The following is a 20,212-nucleotide window of genomic DNA, read 5'->3' as shown; positions in this document are numbered from 1 at the left end:
GTTACTTTAATATGCATGAGTGAGATACAGGTGAAGGCATAATCCCATCCCTGAAGCTCAAATGGCATATGGATCTTAAAAATACTTTCAGCTCTTCTAGCCCAGCACAACAGAGAGCCATGGATTCTGAGAGTGTCTAAATGACTCACCTGACATAAAACACAGAATCCTAAGACAGAGCTGGGATTTCATCTCAGATCATGGGTTCCTTAAGCTAAAGATGCTCAATTCATGAGATGTAATATTGAATTATTATCAGCTGTGCCTCTGAGTGGTTATTTAGGCAACAAATACTTTATGTTTGTTGCTTTTTTTGCTTAGATGCTAAGAAGAGTGTCAGTTAAGAAAATTAAAGTCATGATTAACACATAAGAATTGAAATTTAACTACAGATCTCTATTTTACTGCTGCGATACACTGATGATACATGCAATTAATTACACCTTTGATTTGAAGAATTTAAAGAACACATAGAAGCAAGAAATCAACACCTTGGGAATATTCTTTGCCTACTGAGGATGTGAAAAAAATTAATTTCTATTTAAAAATTAGGGTTTTAGCTTAAAAAACAAAATCTATTTAATAAAATACAGCAAAAAATAACAATAATTATCAAATCATACCCTGCCCTTCAAAAAAAAATGTTGCTAAAAGGTGATACATACATTTAAAAATGGAAATGAACTATTCAATTTAAAAGCAAAACAGATGATTATGTGGATAACAATAACAGCTGATACCTATGATTTAACCAATTTGGTCCTGAAAATAACTCCATGAAATAGGCAATGTTGTTCCTATACTTCAGATATAAAATCTAAAGCTTAGAGAGTTTAAATAGTAAGACCAATGTGACAGAGATAGAAGGTACTTTAGCAAGAATTGAGCCCAGACGTGTCTAACTCTAACATCTAATCCTAAGTACTGAACTAACCTCTCATACACCTACCTAGTAGCCTATAACAATGTTAGAAAACACATAATCCTAACTGCTGGGATATTTTTCAACAACTAACTCAGCCCTAAACTTCTAGTTTTAGGATTTAGATGTGTTTCATATGACAAACACACCAGTGAAGTGACATTTTAAAACAAACTCTGTTGCCCATTGAGCTTGGCTTTGCTATTAAAAACAAGACAGGCATGTTTACCATAAGCTATTGATTACCTCTGACAGGACCAAACTATTATCAGCCAGGGTGGAAGAAAACATGATAAATTTGTGTGCAAACCGCTTAGCCCTGGATGAGTCAATAGAGTCTTGAGTAACCCCTAAGAGGAACATCTCTGCATTCCTAGCCAACTGTGACAAATCTCCTCTAAGAGTCATTTAAGGATGCTTAAAAGACAGTGGCAGTAGCAAATTTCACTTATGCTTTTAAATGACAAGTGTCAGACAGGAAACATCTACTGTGTGCCTGACTTTGCCTTCCGTCTCCCTTATTAGTTAACCCTAAAAGTGCAAATACAAACAAATTTAATCCCTAAGGCCGCATCTGAACCAGGAGAAATCTGGAATTCATTGCCAAGTATTTCAGTTCCTGCTGCAGCTGTTACAAGTGTTTGATTTGGCGAGGGAAGAGAAAGGGCGCTGCATACCAATTTCGTGAGCCACAGTGAAAGCTGCGTGGAGGCCATCGTCTTCAATCACAGCACAGCTGCGCTCCGGAGAACATATGGTCCCAACGTCTGCCATTCCCAGGGTGTCACATGAATGATGCCCACATAAATCCTTCCCAGGAGAAAGAAAGAAATCATTAAAATCAATTACCATCCAGAAGGGTCCACCTTGGAAAACCACTTGCTCACTGCAAAAGGCAGCACTGGGGTATGTTTATGGTATCACCTGTTCGGCTCTGGAAATGTTCCAAAGACAAACCAATGGCATCGACTCTTCTAAGCTTCTCTGAGCCCCAGAGGCACAGAAGGATGAGGGGACTCAATTACATTAAAAAAGATATCGGAGGATTGTAGCCTGTCCATTGTAGTAACAGCTGGAGCCTTCACCAAGCTATAGCCCATGTATGCAGACACATATGTCATGGACCACTTTCACATATGGTCATGCTTAGGAAAGCCTTAATAGTCTGGCCTAAATGCATGCTAACTTTATCAGAAGCCCAGCCTAATAATTTATTTTCCATCACAGGGGCAAACGGCAACCACATATTTGTGGCAGGATATCAATTTATCAGTAATTTGGATAGGAAACTAAATTTTAATCTAAAACATGATTCCTTAAGCATCTATTAATTTCTAAATTGAGTTGTAATTTCACAGGTCGTGTCTTTAGAAATGTATGCATTTAATGAACTATTTCTCAACCAGATCAGTACTCAAAATACATGTTATATATTGTGTTTATATAAGTGAGTGTATGCATTTTTCTGGTGAGAAGTTGTATATTAAGAGATTCTTAAAGGGGAACATGATCATGCCCCACTAATGGTTACAAGTTATAGATTTAGATAAAAGAGACATCAACAGACAATTTAAAATGGAGAAGTGTAAAGAGAAAACATAAGCCAATGTTTTTTGCATGATAGATCTATCATGATAAACTTTCCTTTAAATGCTATTTGAGTATTAATATACATTAGAATTTATTGTGCTTGTCTTTGGTTTTCAATAAAAATTAATCGGCAGTGTGCATATTTATATCTGAAAAAGCAAGATAGTATCCTAGTAAGCCATAGTTAAATTACTACAATGAAAATATTTTTAAAAAATTATTAATTACTATGAAAGATGACAATGTACTAGTTGAAATAACATGCACAGTTTTTATTACAGCTATCATCTTAGTATCCCCACTACCACAGTGTCTGACTTATGAAAGGAGCTCAACAAACATTTGCTTAATTGAGGTGAATTGTGATGTACAGTCAGACACAACGTCGACCTTACACACCTTTAACAAGCTATACGCTAGCTAAGCTAGTAAGACCTCAATGGACTTCTGGAAGCCAGCACAAGATGTTATTACTACATAACTAATGCCACCTCCTCATTGTCAACATATTCTTCTAACTCTTCTCTATTTTGCTGCATAAAAAACAAACCACAGTAAAAAAAAAATATTTAAATGATATATCCTATGATCTCTCTAGTACATTTCCAGGTTCTTACTATGTTCCATGCATTATGAAATCCCAACTGTGATGAATTACACTGTGGCTGCCATCTTATTATACTAGTAGTTCCAGACAGTGGAAACCTTGGCCATGGAGGCTTGATGAATCAAATCACCAAACCATCAGTAGCCTACCAAAGTTTCCTGTGTATCTTTATATGTCATCCTGTGGGATCTCAAATTACAGCTGTTGAGAACAAATTAGTAGTTTTTAAAATTGAAATTGGAACACACTTTTGCATAATAATAAGTCTTAGATTTAATAGTATAGTACAATACATTTTTTTAATCCATTTCCCCCCCAATCCTTTTAGTAGCTTTAAGACCAAAGATCCAGGTCATGGTTTAAGCGAATTGCTAGACACTCTAAGTTTATTTCTGCACACATATACTTTTTTTAAACCAAGACTTGTGTTTATCTTCACAACTTGGGGTTCCTTATCTTCAAGTAGAATATTAAAATTCAATATTGTTTCCCCTTCTTGCCCCTTACTTCATTAACGAGTTTGAAGAGCCACAGCAAACAGAAATGGTCTTCCTGTTCTGAACAAAGTTTAATCTGGATTTTTAATTTCTATATGTTTGCTGGTAATGAATTGCTCATTAGAGGCCATCAGTCCTCCTTGTCATCCTTGAATTGCATTAAATTCATTTGGCCCTTTGCCATGGAAATGTGTGCATGTGACAAATTTATGAAGAGAAGCAGCTATTTTTTTAAAACACACTGATTAAACCCCATGATGACATAGTCACACTCTCTATATTTCTGTAACTATAATTATGTAAACTGGCAGCCTTTCCATTTAATTCACACAGTTTCAAACACTGGCAGCCCCGTTATGATTTCAATCTTGGGATTCACAGTAAATGCATGTGTTTCTTTGTGATCCAATGTTCATTCCAATGTATTAAAACTCAACTTGTGCATCACATCACACTCATGTCTATTTTTTGTGGTGACTTACAGCAATATTTATAGGTGAGAATCTTATTTGAAATTTATAGGAATCTGTATTATTATTCACAGTAGAAGTAACAATACTGTTGGGGCAATAGCATTTATCTAGCCATCTATCTGGATTTGGGGGAGGGGATCTTGAAGAAATGTGAGTCACATACAGTATCCACATGAGATAAATGAATTAAAAGTGCTGACAAGAGCTTTTCTGATTGATTAGTGTAGATATGAAGGTAAGTTATATCTTTGTTATGTTAAAGAAGTTCTTTTCATGCAGGATCAATATTTTCTCACCATGGTGTAGACAGACAGTAATGCAATGGGAGATTTAGTAAAAACTAAAAAGCGAGGGTTGCAAGAGTATGCAGAGATTTAACCAGTGGGCTTGTGGTGTGGCATTGGCCAGGAGACAAGCCTGGGACATTGTATCTAACTCAGAAATAGAGCGGAAATGGTCAGCAAGACTGATGAAGACTTGACAGGGAGGTCATTGGCATGGTGACCATTCAATAGTTTGGCCATTATGAATATGGCAATATCTGTGACTGATGGAATTTAGAAGAGCTACTAGTTCCCCAGACCTATTCCTGCAGTTGGAGTTGGGGACAGGGAGCCAGCAAAGTATACAACCTTGACAAGCAGATGCTGAGAAGACAGTACAACTTGGGGAATCCTGGCGGTCAGGACTGGGTGAGAAAAATGAACCAAGCAGGTGTGTGAACATGCAAAGTGAAACAAGTAACAGGAGTTGTAGGATTTCTTGCCTTGCTCAGGAGCTAGGTCTCTCTGTACTGCTAAGAAAGGGATCGAAAAGGAAACACATGCCGGTAAGAGCACAAATCATCACAACTGCAGCAACAGCAGCCAAGATGAAGGAAGAATACCTTGTAGAAGAGAAACTCGAGTTAAATAACAGCAGCTTCTGTTTCTATGTATATCACCACCTGGGAAGGGCAGGTGTGGAGCTCAAGGGGAGGGCCTAAAGAAAGGTTCAACTAGCCTCAGATGTCTATCTGTCTGTCTACCCAATTCCTATGAAGTGGGATTAGTGATAGAAGATTAGTCTGATGCGGAACATATTTTAGTCATAGTATTACACAAGCATACATTTACATACCACAATTCCCAATCCATGTGAATCCAATTCTTGATGTGTCATTTGGCTTTCTGGCTACCCCAATTATAAAGGTCTTGATTTGGATCTCAGTAGAGACTACATTAATTGTGTCTGTTGGTCCACCCATTACAATAACCCATGTTTATACAATCTCTATCTATGCTTCTGATACAACTAAGCAATACCACACACACACACACACACACACACACACACACACACGCACGCACACACAGAGCCCAGCTGGATTAGGGGCCAAGAGATCCAAGTGCATGTATTCCTCAAACAATTATGGTGTGCCCACAATCTGCCAGACACTGTGCAAGGTGCTGACACTGTGGTACACAATAAAATAAGAGCTGATCCTGACCCTCAAGAAACATAAGGATCTGGTGGCAAAACAGATATGCTATGAGAGGAGCAGATTGTGACATGCTGTTATGAATAGATTGTTAAGGGAGTGCAGAAGAGGATTTGGGGGAGTCAATAAGGGTGTCTGTAAGGAAGTAATTGGATCTTGAGGGATAAACAGAAGGCTGACAGTCTCAGAGGAAGGATACTCTAACAAGGAATGATTGGTGAATCCATCAGGAGATGGTGAATGGCAGGGTCTATTTTGGAAATGACAGGAAGTTTGTTGGGGATGGAGTAGACAGGATTTGTTAGATTCAGGGTACTTGGGGAAGCTGGAAAAATAGTCTGGGCCCACCCAGAGTTCCAAGACAGGAAATTTTCTCTGATAAATGTGTAGTCAGAAGAAAGGGAAGAAGGAATGGAGCAAGTTGGGGATTGAAGGGAATAGATGCTTGGAGGAGTCATTTTGGAGAACAGAATGGAAGCTAATTAGAGATAACAAATGGAATGTCAACTGCTTTTTAGTTCTAACTCTATTAGTAAAAGTCATTATGTAAGTCATTTATATGCTTTCAGACAAAGCTCCTTCATCATTAACATAAGGAATTTGGACCAGGCGATCTCTGTGGCTTTCCAGCTATACATGTGTTGGTATTCAATGAAAACATTCAATATATAGATGGAGAAATTAAAGCTCAGGGGCAATAAGTGTTCAAAGTGGTAAGCTTGAGACTAGTGAAGCTGACATTCAACCTATGTCAAAAGACTCCAATTCCTGAACCTACTTTGCCATGGTACTGTTAGATCATCATACATGTTATTCTTCACATAACTCTTATTTTTTACATTCATAAATTGTGCTTGGTCAAGCAAATCCCTTTTTTTGCAATAGATAATACAGCATAGTCTTTATCTCTATGTTGTGTTTGGCATAATTCAATAATTTAGAGGCATACTAAATATACAAAGTGCACAAAGTTGTTCCAGGAAAGAATACAGAAGTGCAGGATAAGAAAGCTGTGACATCATCAACTTGCCTCTCTCTCTCACCTGCCATATCTGATAGGTCACTGTAAGTCACTGACTCCATCTACCAAAAGTCTCCTGTAACTGTCCTCTCTTTCTCATTCATTCCATTATTCCTTCCTGACTAGACTATCATCCAAGGCTGGTCCCATTGACTCTTGTAACTTCCCTACCTGTATGCTTAGACCCCGGATCTTTTTTCAATGTATTTTAATTTTCAATAACAATTTACACTCAATATTCTTTTGTACTAGTTTCATATGTACATACACCATAGTAGTTAGACCATAACATACTTTACAAAGTGTTCTCTGATATTTCCAAAACACTAACTCAAAAGAATATATGCACCCTTATGTTCATTACAGTGCTATTTTCAATAGCCAAGATATGAAAGCAATCCAAGTGCCCATCAGTAGATAAGTGTATAAAAAGGTTGTGGTACATGTATACAATAGACCCTGGATCTTATAAGATTCCTCCATTCCTCTAAAATTTAAGACACAATCTTAGCCTCCATTCATTCATGCACAATGCAACCCAAGCTTCCTGTCAACCTCAACTGCACCTTCATGATACATCTTGTCCATTATTCCTTGCATATCTCATCAATTTTGGCCCCAAACCTTAGCCTCAACATTCCTTCTGCCAAAAAGAATGAATTAACTCACATCCACCTTACTTTAACATTTCTTAACTTGATCTCTGCTTCTCTATTTTCTGGTGTCATTGCTTTCATTTAGACCACCCTGAGTTTCCTCTTGAAGATTACTGGATCCACACAGCCACATAGGACAGAAAGGTTTTTTCAGAACACACTTCTGGTCACTGCTGTTTCCTTCCATAGATATTCTTTGAATTTAGTTTACAATTTGAACTCTTTAGCACAATGCTATAAACTGACTTGGGTTCCCCCCCAAATTTGTATGTTGAATCCTTAAATCCCCAGTGTGATTGTATTTGGAGACAGGGCCCATAAGGAGGTAATTAAGAATTAAGAATAAAAGAGAACATAAGGGTGGGGCCCTGATCCATTAGGATTAGTGTCCTAAAAGAAGAGATACTAGAGTTCTTCTCATTCTTCCTCTATAATTTGATTGTTATTGTCTTCTCTAGATTAACCTATCACCCTTCCACTCTGATATTGTCTGTCCTATCACATATCACCCCCTTCATTTCACAGAATCACCATATTGCCTCTGGGCCATGTAGTTTGGTGTGTCTGCAATGCCTGTCTCCTCCTTATGAGTCTGGCTAACTCCTACTCTTTCTTCCAAATTGAACCAGATGGGTCAGTCAACTTTCTTATGTACTTGCATGATATCTAATGACCTCATCTATTATAAAAGTTATCATGCTGCACAGCAATGACCCATTTCCTTGTCTGTTTCCTTGAAAGGATTCTTAGGAAAGTGGCCACTTTTTAAGCATCTGAATCCCTCTCTGCCTATTAAGAACATATTGAATATCTGCGTATTTTTATTATAACATTTTTAGGTTAGAGAACACTAGATATAGACCAGACAATCTTCTCTGTCATTTGTCAGCTGTAACTCTTAAAAGATTATCTCTATTTCTCTTTGTATAAATGTCCTTCTCTGTCAAATTATAACAATGATACTAGGTTGCAGATTGTTGAAAGATTCATTGTAAAACTGTTAATGATTATGGATAGTATATAAAAAATGCTCATTGAAAGCTGGGTGATTCCAAAAAATATCTAACCATCCTTCAATGGTCCATTCAATTGTATGTGTAATGAAGCCTGCATTGTTCCCTCCCCTCAAATTGATTGTTCCCTCCCCTCGCCTTTTGCAGACTTTGTTTTTAGCTCAGTTGTAGCATTGATCAGAGTTTCCTAACATTACAGTGACTTATACATTTATCTGCTTCATCCCCCACTGGTTATAAGCCCTGGTGGGAAGGAACCGGTATTTTCAATCTGCATTATTGTCATGTACTCTATGAGAAAGACAATAATGAAATAGGTTCTGTGTATTGTGCTATATTGTCTCTACTAGATTTTAGACTTTTCCGAATATTCTTCAAAATGTCTTTATTTTTAATTGTTATATAATTGACTTATGATGCTATATTAGTTTCAAGTGTACAACATAATGATTCGATATATGGTCATGTCATGAAATTAGTACCACAGTAAGTCTAGTTAACATCCATTTCCACATGGTGACAGGTTTTTTTTTCTTGTGATGAAAATTTTTAAGATCTAGACTCTTAGCAACTTTCAATTCATCAATCATTTTTCAAATGTCAACTTAGAGCTGCTCAATCTGCTCCAGTCTTCCCATTTTTGAGTTATTTTGCCTTTTGTTAGTTGGGGTTACCTATAGGCTATAAATCCTTGCTAAGGGTTCATTTCGGCTTTAAATGGGATTTGAACTCAAATATGAGATTGGTTTTGCCAGTCCAGTCAGCAAGCAAATAAGAAGAAGCACATCCTTCTGCCTCCCCCAAGCATCTGGTCTCCTTGTAGGGCCCCTATTGTCTGAACCTAACAAGAAGCCAGATGGGAGAGGAGACCCGCTATCAGCGGAGTCCCTACCTCAGCATTATAAAACACAACATAAAGAGAGGTGTTAGCTGGGAGAGAATTGCCTATTAACTGCCACACTGGTAATTCATAGGGAAAGTGAATGAACCTTTTATTTGCATAGTCTCCTAGCTGGTTCAGTTACAATCCAATGCTTTCCATCCACGGGTGAGTGAAGCTGTCATTGGTGTTGTCCCCGTTAGGGGATGTTAAACACTGCCAATTTTCTTATCAAGCAGGTGGGGGTTTTGCTTCTAAAGAAGAGTGCATGGTCTCCAAAATGGGCTTAAGAGTTTATCTTTAAAGAAACTACTTTAAAATAAAAGAAGAAGCTAGGAAGAAGGAAAGAACTCTGGAAAGTACAATTAAATCCTGGGGAGATTGGGTTTCGGCTGTTTGATGGCACAAGTGGTGTGAATTCCAGCAGAAGTGCCATTCCAGAACGAAAAAGGACTCTTGTGCCAGAAAACTGACTGGTGCTAAAGTTTCTCTAATTAGTACAGTACTGAGTGCTGGGGGACAGTCCTGACAATGAAGCGTGTCTGTTTGATAAATGAATTACTAGCACTATTCTGCTGACTGCCGGACGCAACGCTCAAGGTGGCCCCGGCTAGTAAACAGGGGTGGAAAACACATCCTCACACAGTTGCTTCATGCCTGAAAAACAAGTAATTTAGCAGAAGACAGCTGGACACAAAATTTGAACAGAGCTCAGAGCCCATCAAAACATGGCTTTCATGGCTTGGCGTCTGGCTGCTAAGCAACAGATTTATGACATCAAAACAGAGTTGTAAAAGTAGGATCCTGGTGCCAACTCTGGGTAGTTCCCATTGAAAAGAAAGAGCTGCGAGCACTTTTTGCTAGGTCTTAAGATATCTGATTTCCCTGGGATAGGAGAGCTCAGATCATTTCTCCTCTAGCCCAGAATGTGTTTTCCACATTCTGAAGTATTAGGTGGAGATTAACTTTGCATTCTTGAAGTACTCTCAAGTGCATGCTGCATAAGGGTCTCAGAGTATTTTTCTCAGCTCTTTAATTAATAGCACTCTTTTAAATTAGGTGCATGTATGCATAACACACATGCTTTTCAGATATTTGGTTCTCATCCAGTTTGATGCATATACCAGAAGGCCAGCCCCAAACTAAATGGCAACTGCTTTACTAAAAGTGTGACTCTGCTTGGTGAGGAGGCCGGAGAGGGCCCATGCAAAATACTTTCCATGTGTGGACCAAATAAGAAAGAAATGTTATTATGATACTTATTAACAATAAGATAGACTGTTCATTTATTTCTCCCTTGCGTTCATCTATTTAAAATATACTGGTAGGTTTCAGAGCTTGGAAAATAGGAAATGTTAGCTACCCAAACTAAAAACAAATCCAGAAAAAGCAGCAGACATCATTTAGAATCACTGACTAGTTTTCCCTTTTCCAGGGAAGCAATTAGGAAAACTGTAGGGCAGGAGGTAAGAAGTAACGGTCTTCTACTAATTTTTATTTATTTAAAAAATTATGGAATGTGCATTTGCATTTAAAAAGGAAAGTGAAGCATTAAAATGACCTACTCTTTGGAGCAGTTTGCCTACAAAAGTATTTTTCCCTTTGTCTTTACAGAACTTCCTTCCATAAACTCTCTGGAGCCTCCTTCTTGGCAGCCTCTTGTGATGTAGCAAAGCAAGAAATCCAGACATGGAAAGTTGCTCAAAAAAAAAAAAATAAAGAACTTGGAAACCAAAGAAGAAAGAAATAGTTTTACAGGAGAACTTCACACTGAAGGCTGCAAAACGAATGTTCTTCCGTTTCAAAGGTGAATGTTGTGCAGAGAAATGAAAGGATGTTTGCAGAGATCAGTTCATGAGGAGACAGATTTTCCATGGTGCATAGCACTGTGTCCTGCTGGGTTCTCCCTAAGCTGCTGCCCTCTGCTGTCTTTGTTTACTTGTGGTTTACATTTATGTCTGCCCCATAAACCACAAGTGTTTCTCCACTCCAAATTTATCAACACGTTTTCTTCATGCCAGGGGTACCTTAGTGAAAAAAAAAAAAGGGGGGGGGGGAATTTGGTAGTGGAGCTCCATGATTCTAAAACCTCCTGCAAGCCACCATTGAATTTCCTATCCTAGCTCCGGTTGCTCCATTTCGACCCAAGATTTTGCATACTGTTTCAAAGCTGCTAATCCTCATCTATACTGGGTGGATCTCAGACACTTAAAGAAGGAGCTTTAAAAGTCGCTTCTTACCAGATATCTGAGAGGCACAACTTAAAACTACCAGTTAGAGAAGAGTTGTGAAAATTGAGGCTCAGAGCGGAGCAAGCCAGGCTCACAACCAGCCCAGACTTCTGTGTCTGAATCTCACACTCACATGGTGTCTAATGATTGTGCAAATAGAGATTGTGTTCTCCCCAGAACCTCTGGGCCTATAAAGATCAATGTCTTTCCCTTTCTGTAACCGTCTTCCTTAAAAGAGGAAATCCTGAGAAAACATTCTTCCCCATGTCTTAACTCTTGGCCCAGATCTTTCCACACTTGGGGCTTCAGAAACATTCATCCCAAACCCAAAAATGTAAGCTGGATGTGACCTTTCACTGAGCAGGCAGTATTGGCCATGCACTGGGCATCCAAGCCAAAGGCGTTACCAAGAAACCTCACAAGATTGGGTTTCTAACCAAGGAACCTCACAAGATTGGGTTTCTACATCCTCCTCACCCTCCTGCATGCCTTCCTTCCCAGGAATGAGATTCCAACAGGGTGGACATGCAAGAGCCTCATCCGGAAGCCAGATTGAATACAGAGTCCTTCCTTCGGAAACTCTTCCCTCAACTGAATGTGGAAGAGGCTTAAGGACGAATGCATGAACACCACAAGGGAAGGTGATGGATAAAAATGACTACCATGGATGGATCATCAAGCCCCTTCCATTAAGCTGGACAAAGTTCTATTTTCCCTGATTTCCAAGACAAACTTGCTTTTCCCCCTTCCCACTTAGCTATCTTCATTTCCCCAGCATTCTAGTCCCTTCTTATCCCCTTTATGCATCGATGACACCATATCTTGGACTAGAGACATCCTGCCTGATTGATTGATTGATTGATTGATTGTCTAAGCAGCTCTGGTTCTTTAAGGCGGGGATTGCTGCTGGGGTTACCCTGAATACAGAAGCAGAGTGGGTATCCTGCAAGAAGCAGGTAAGCATATCCAGAGTGGCAGGTGGTTTTCGGAAGACGCCAGCAGTCAGGACGGCTGTCCCACGGCCCGACCTCCGTCTACCGGGCTGGACCTACCTGGCGCGTGAAGAGGATGGCGGCATCGTAGTGCTCCCCGTGGTCGTCCCCCAGCTGGTTGTGCTGGTGCTGCCACTTGCAGAAGTTCTTGAGCGTGGTGGCCGCGTTCTTGCTCACCTCCAGGCTCTTGTCCTTGTCGCCCAGCACCACCACCTTCACCACGGCCAGGCGGATGTGGTTCTCGATGCTGGCGTGGCTGTACAGCCGGTTGGCGATGGAGGCCAAGGTCAGCAAGTAATGCTGCAGGCCCCGGCCGTACAGCCGCGCCATGGACGCGTCGGCCACCAGCAGCAGCTCCACCTGGCGGGCCCGGGAGATGGAGCGGCGCCGCCGCCGCCACCAGGTCTGCGGTCCCCGGTCCCCGTCGGACGGCGGAGCCGACCTGTCCAGGAGCTGCTGCGGAGCCAGCGGCCAGCGTCCGTCCGGGCTGCTGCGCCGCGAGGGGCGCTCGAGGGGTCCCGTCGGGGCCGCGGGGGTCTCGCAGCTCGCGCGCGGCGGCAGGGCCTCGAAGCTGAAGCCCTCGCGGGTGTAGGCGTGCAGGACCCTCGTGGACCCGTCTCCGTACACGCGCCCGGCCTCCGCCTCGGGCCGGGGCCCGCGCAGCAGTGGCTTCAGGGTGTAGCGCGCGTGCTTGACGGCGAAGAAGCCGTCCAGGCCGCCGCAGAGGTCGAAGACGGCCAGCGATCGGGGGCTGCCGTCCACCGTGCCCCGGTAGAAGCAGTGGCCCCGGTGGCGCGCCGTGGCGCTCGGCCCGCCTCCGGAGGGCACCAAGCCAGCGGCGCCCACCGAACCATCCCGCTCCAGGTCCAGGAGGAACCTCCGGCCGCCCGCGTAGACGAGGTAGCCCACCTTGCCGCCGCCGGAGTAGATCTGGTCGATGTTCTGCACCAGCCCGCGGCTCCTGCGCTGCGGCGCCAGGGGGTGCGGGTGGCCCGGAGGCTCGGCCCGCTCCGGCGCCTCCTCCCCCTGCGGCTGGCGGGGCTGGGCGGCCGCTGCTGCAGCCCGAGGCTGCCCGGCTTTATCCTGGGCAGGTGCCGCGGCGGGGCCGGCGGCGAGCAGGGGCAGGCGGAGCGCGCACAGCAGCAGGGACGCCCACCTGAGCAGCATAGTGCGCTGCCCGCGGGGAGGGGCTGCGCGCGGGGACTTGATGGGTATTTGTTATTCGCTCTGGAAGGTACCGGGGCGGGAGGTTGGGGGGGGGGGGGGGGGGGCACACACACACTCGCTTGCAAGTTGAGTCAAGTGTCCTGGGAGGGGGACCCCGCAGCAGCGCCAGCCCGTCCGTCCGGGCTGCCGTGCCAGCGTGCGAACTTTTCTTTGTTGGTTTGGAAAATGTTTGGATTCGTGCTCCGGAAAGAGCGGAAAAAAATAAAAACAAAAAGGAGAAAAGCCGGATTGTGGCGATTCAGCAAATATGAGAAAAGGGGGGGCGGGGGGAGGGGGGAGGAAGACCCAAATCCTCCCCAAATGCAGCCACGAAAAGTAAGGAAGGTGCGGGGCACCGGGCGGGCCACTGCTGTGCGCCGCCTCCCGCCCCCGTGCAGCTGCCCGGGGACCCGTGGGCAGCGGGGGCTCCACGCTCCGGAGCCCACTTTCTTTTCTTATTTGGTGGCTTTCTTCGACTCGAATGAAACCAGGAGGAAAGGAAGAAAGAAAGAGAAAAAGGCCATAAAAATAAAAATTAAAACAAAAACGCCAGGGGCGGCCTGCAGCGAGTCAGCGAAGCGGCGCGTCCGTGTCCCCTCGGATGCGGTGTCCTCCTGCCCGCGGTCATCCCCAGTCGGCCGCTGCGAGCGCGGAGAGCAGCGCGCGCGCTGTGAAGATGCGAGGAGGTGGAACAATGAATTTATAGCGGCATGCCATCCTGCAATGGCAATTTCAACAATTCGTCACTGCAAGCTGCCTCTTAAAGGGAGAGCTTCCCCCACCACTCCCACCCTTCCCGGTCCGCGCCTAATCAGATGGGGGAGGGAGGGCGAGGGGGGTGATCGAGGAAAGGGAGACCAGGAAGGAGGAAGGAACCCGGCGAGGTGGAAGGAGGGAGCAAGGACGGGGCGGGAGGGGGGGGGTGGCGGGGGGAGAGCAAGTATTTGGGTAAGGAAAACAGAAGATTTCCTTGGCCTCATTTAAAGCCACAGCAGCTCCGGATTTGTCTGATATTTCACAACGAACTGGGGTTGGCTAACCTCGGCTTACCTCATCTCCTGAAGGGGTGTTTGGTGTGTGTTTAAAGTTACTGGGACATTTCGAGTCTCTCCCTGCCTCCTTCTCTCCAGCTTTTCTCTCCTTGGGTAGGAAGTTCCTGCCGAAAGTTTTTCCCCCTTTGCACGCCGGCCTCTTAAACGTTGCAACTCCATCCACCAGCAAAGGGCTTTCGGCTTCCCAGGAGCCCAGCTTCCCGTGCGCCCCCTGGTCCCGCGCTCCACTCGCCTCCTCCCAGCCGGCCCGGTCCCGAATTTCTCCCCCCTCTCCCACCCCCCACCCCTCACCCCCATTCCCGGGTCTGCGCGCTCCGACAGTCGCCAGTCTCCGGGTTAGGGCTCCGGGTGACTAACTTCTCCCAGCCACCAGCAGAGGGGCCGGGCGGCCCGAGTGCCGCAGGCGCTTCCTGGCGCGCCGCTGCGCCCAGAGCGCTTCTGTGCCCCCAGCTGGGCCGCCCTCGGCCTGGGAACTCCACGCTTTTGTGTGCGAGCCCTGGGCTCCCCTCTTTCTCAAGCGTGCTTTGCATCAGTGCCCACAATCGGTCACCTAATCCCGGATGTCTGGAACTTCTTTTGCCTTGCTCTAAGAGGGCTGGGCCAGAAGGAGTTAACTCTTGAAGGGAATTGCGCTCGTTTTTAAAATATTGGTACCCGCACTTTTCTTCTTGCAGCCTACGTGGTAATAAAGTGATCAATACTGCTATTTGTATTGATCTCTCCTACAACAACAACCAGTTATCGCCCTAGGCCCTGACTTGCTATCCTTCTCAGAAATTCCTTTCAGGAGAGAAAGAAGACTTGGGGTGGGCTGTAGGGTGGTGCGGGTCAGTGGTATTGTCACTGTGCCTTGGATATCCCTTCTTTGTTTCTTCTGATTGTCCACTCTAATAGGAAGAAAAAGAAAACCCAGTGACTTTGTAGCCATTACCTGTCAGAAGGTCTACCGTAGGGGCAGGAACAGTCTCCTCCCCCATTATTCTCCACACAAATAAGTGAACACACCAGTGAAAAATGGATCCGGTATTATTCGCACACTTCTGTCTTTCCATGTGTGTTTAACGTACAGGGATGCGGAGGCCTCAGTGGACCCCAAGCTGCTGGTGGTATTCCTGGATCCTTGGTAAGCGAACTGATCGATTTTCACGGAGAGGATCTAGGAGGTCCTGGGCTGATGTGAGGTCCTCAGAGTGGGAATGAACCCCAGGATGGAATCCTGGAAGTGCCCAGCTGTGGTTCATGGCCTGTGCCTGGTGCACCCTCTGGAGCATCTGGGTGGCATGGGAGTGAAACATGTCCTGAGACTTAGTTCACGTTTATAATTGAAGTGATCGCTGGGGTCGGGGTTTACCCAACAACCCCTAGTGGATTCTGAAATACCTCCAGAACTGGGAGGAAGTTGCTATTGCTGAAGGTCATTGTCTTTTAGTCCCCCTACCCCTCAGTGTCTCCTCCCTCAGTGACCTGCCCATGGCCAATACTACCAGTTGAATATTTTGAGGAAACAGACATTCAGGATAAGTATAGAAAGGTTTCAGCAGGCTTCTCTGTGCCACCAATAGCCTTCAATTGATGTGGGTTTGTGCTTAGAGAAAGCAACGTCTCTCCTGCCAATTCCAGTGGAAAGTAGTCCGATATTTGGCACTAGCGCCATCTCTAAAACAATTTCAGTCATTGTAACAATTTCATCATTATTACTCAAAGGATCATTTTGATTGGTAGTTTAGATGACAGTGGTTTACATTTATTAATTACAATAATTTGCATTCACAGATAAGAGATTATTTAGCATGTAAAGAAATTCTAACTGAATTTTCTTCTTAGTGAATGTTTTCCCGTTGTTTCTAAAACACGACATTTCTCACATGAATCATGCCTCTGAATTTTATGCCTAACTCTAAATTTAATTTAATAATGACATTCATACTCATACAGATTATTTAAATGTTTAGAAATACATCGAAGAAAATGATAGAAGCAGATAAAACTCCAAATGTGAACATCAAGAACTAAATATTTATAGAACCATATGTCCATAAGGAAAGGAATTCTTCCAGTTTACAACTATAATGAGAAATTCTTACATATTCAGATAATTTCTACTTGAATTTAACTTCATTTTTTGTTAATTTGGATACTTTACGAAGTACATTTGGTGATACTTTTAAAATATAACCCTAGTGGGTTAGGATGAACTGCTATGTTCCAAAAAGAATTCATGCCTTTCAGTCCAAGGAAGTAATTTGCACTGAATGAAAGTAGCTTGCAATTATTTATTTATTTTTACAGTAGAACAACAAAATATATTAGCAATCATGTTCAAGTGGATGAATTGCTAGGCTATTATTTCATTATTCCGGGTAGCAGTTTTACTTGTGCATATTTGATGAGGAATTCCCACTGGGTTTACAGAGTGCCTGATCAAACCTAATACATAATTTTACATTTCCCAAAAGGAAGAGAGACTTTCTACTGTAGGCCGTTACAGTGGGAAGTTATCTTGGAGGTTATTTAAGGCAACTGCCTCCACATACCAGTGAGAAACTGAGCGTAGAGACCAAAGTGGTTATAAAGCCCATGAGCGGCCAGCTCCTTCGAAACCTAAATCCCTTACTCCCTTGATTGGTGCTCAGTCTACAACACCTCTTAAAATCTATCCAGTTCCACAAATACCCATCAAGGGACTGCTGCAAAGTGCTCCGTGAGGGTCTCTGAAGGCGTATAAAGACGAATAAGCCATGATTACTGTTCAGAGCAGCTCACACTTCCAGAAATGGAGCCAATTATACCAAGAGATACTTGGAATATGAGCCGGAAGCGACAAGTATAGAGGGAAGAAAGCAAGAAAATGGCTCCTGCAGGTTCTCCAAGACATGTGTTTCCAGTACAGCTTCACGCCACAGGATTTGTGCATCCTTGTATGTTGTATTCTCTCAAATTTCCATTTGCCAAAGTATCATTTCCTTCCTCTCCCGCATCTATGATTTTAATGGGAAGAGTGAGGAAGTAACAGACAATAAAACATGCCCCTCTGAACAACACCTGCTCCTTACCTCCCATGTAGGAGAACTGTAGTCTCTCAAGATCCCTACCTTATTTTTTTCTCTACCCTGGACCTCGCAGTATTTTCAGCTCCGTTAACATCATCTTCTTCAGTGGGAAAGCTGGGAATCAATCAGGCACTCCACCACTACTTGAGGCCATCCATGCAAGCCACCCGAGAGACCTTGGGCCAGCCTTTTTCTCCAGTGTCACTTAGCTTTGCAAATTCTAGTTTTCATAAGACTTTCCTCAAAACCACAGGTTATTTTAGGGGCCTCATAGAAATGCAATCAAGCAGTATTTGTTCTGTGACTGGCTTATTTTTCACTTATAACATCTTGCAGGTTCACCATGTCATCACACACAAAATAGTCAAACTCACAGAGGCAAAGAGTAGAATGATGGTTGCCAGTGGCTAGGGGCAGGGAAAGGGAGGAGTTGCTATTCAATGAGTATAAATTTTGAGTTTTGCCAGAAGAATAAGTTGTCGAGATCTGTACAACATCGCGCCTGCAGTTAACAGCACTATATTGTACACTTCAAACACTACTAAGAGTAGATTTTGTGTTTGGTTCTTACTACAAAACCAAACCAAACCAAACATAACACTTTGGGAATAAGAAAAGGAAATGGATGAACTATGCTAGCTTTGATATGAATCCTGATGTTTTAAAGAGTGAAACTATATCTGAACAGTCCTTCTCTTCTTTTCTAGCCTTTTACCTCCATCTGTGTCTCCTCTTATGTTCCTCAGTGGTCTAACATGCATCTTTGATATATATATATATATATTTCAGAGAGGAAGAGAGAGGGAGAGAGAGATAGAAACATCAATGATGAGAGAGAATCATTAATTGGCTGCCTCCTGCACGCTCCACACTGGGGACTGAGCCCACAACCTGACTGGGAATCAAACCATCACCCCCTCATTCATAGATCAATGCTCAACCACTAAGCCACACCGGCTGGGCCTAACATGCATCTTGATCTTGACACACTGGTGCATGTGCACAATCTCCCACACATTAGAAACACCAGGCATATCAGTATGGGTGTGCTCAGATGCACACTCATCCAAACTCAGTTTCCCCTCTAGGCTGCACTGACTGGTGGGTAGAAAGTCCTGATCAAAACTGAGATAATAGGAAAGAGGATTTTACCAACTCTACCTTGTCCCTTGCAAACAAAACTTTCTTGGGACCTGCAGTGTGGAGATTTTATTTTTCCAGGGACCATTCCTGCATTCCTGATAAAACTCAGAACATTTTACCTGCTATCTGTTTAGGAGCAGTCAATCTGTGGTGATGGATAACATATGCTTCGGAATCAGTTTTACCTAATAAAAGAAAAGAAAATTTTGGAAAAGCTACATTTTCGTTTTTCTTATACACAGGCATTTTATACTGTCTAAAAGTCTTTGGATGAATAATGTACATGTGTATTATTTAAGACATACAGGTGCTCTTGGTAAAGCAAAACCGACTAGTCAGTTTTATGCTGACCAGCTGTGAAATGTTGTTTTAGCTTTTCTCACGCAATTATGTGCATATTACTTGCTTTTATGAGTTGCCCCAGTTCTGCTTTTTTTCCTTTATTTTCCGGAAATCATCTCAAAATCAAACCTTACTGGAAACACATGGAAAATCAGGAATTTCCAGCCTAGAGTAATTCGAAACGTTTGAGGTTTTTATTTTTTCCTACATGAAGGAAATTCAAGCAAAGATTTCAGATTACTGAATGAGTAGTAGCCGTAGTTATAATTGTAGCAGGTAAGAACTCTTGGTTCGCAGCCCTAAAATTAGGTTCTTAACTCCAGAGTATCACAGTCTTCCTTGAAACTATCCAATCTTTCCCTATGAACTGCAGTTTCCTTATGGTGAAGTACCCTCATTGGTGACTACTTCATTTACCCCTGGGGGTAAGAAAATGAAACAGTATCGGTCTAATCAATAAGGTTGCCTCCCACCCATGATGCTGGGGTCACTGCAAGTTGCTTACATGGTTCAAGAAAAAGACACACAGTATTCTTTTTCCATGACTGCCCATGGACTATTATATCTCTCCAATACACACCTCCCTAATCAGGTACTAGCAGGTGGAAAAGCAGTCATCCAGGTTATGTTCCTACATGAGGAGGAGGTTCAGGGAAAGGCATTGCAGTTTTTCTTTCTTTTATGTAGGAGGTGTCACTCTTCTTATAATCCTCTTCCCAACCCCTGAATCATGTGGGAAACAGGACAGGACAAAGCCACCATTACAGATGGAATGAATGAAGATTTGATTCTAAGTCCCAGAAAGGAACCCCTTACAGGGCAATCATCATGAACGCCCCTTTCACCACTAGCTGAAGTGCCCCAGCATCCCAACAAGGTTGCCACCTCTGACCCCTGAAGATAGGGCAAGATGAGCGTGAGGTCGCAGGAAGCCAGTAGGAAGTGGGACTTGACCAACGTACAGTTCAAGGAACTAATCTTGGTCCACAGTTTCCTCTATTCTTCCCAGAAGCCAGACTCTCAATTTTGCACCTCTCTTTCTCATTTTGGGAAACTC

General features: G+C 43.2%; 1 protein-coding gene across 1 annotated transcript in view; it reads right to left on the bottom strand.

Annotated features, from left to right (window-relative positions):
* ADAMTS5 (ADAM metallopeptidase with thrombospondin type 1 motif 5) overlaps nucleotides 1-13,656 on the bottom strand; it is a 51,940-nt gene extending 38,284 nt beyond the window's left edge. Inside the window, exons 1-2 of the mRNA XM_079767182.1 lie at nucleotides 12,423-13,656; nucleotides 1,600-1,732 (exon numbers count right to left, since the gene is read on the bottom strand). Of these exons, the coding sequence (XP_079623308.1) occupies nucleotides 1,600-1,732; nucleotides 12,423-13,529 (1,240 nt within the window). The 5' untranslated portion in view covers nucleotides 13,530-13,656. The remainder of the gene's footprint in view (nucleotides 1-1,599; nucleotides 1,733-12,422) is intronic.
* Nucleotides 13,657-20,212: the final 6,556 nt, after the last annotated feature.

The sequence above is a fragment of the Cnephaeus nilssonii genome (assembly GCF_951640355.1).
Source record: "Cnephaeus nilssonii genome assembly, chromosome: 3".
NCBI lineage: Eukaryota > Metazoa > Chordata > Mammalia > Chiroptera > Vespertilionidae > Cnephaeus > Cnephaeus nilssonii.
Note: the sequence above shows the minus strand (reverse complement) of the source record. Positions and strands in the feature narration are given on the sequence as shown.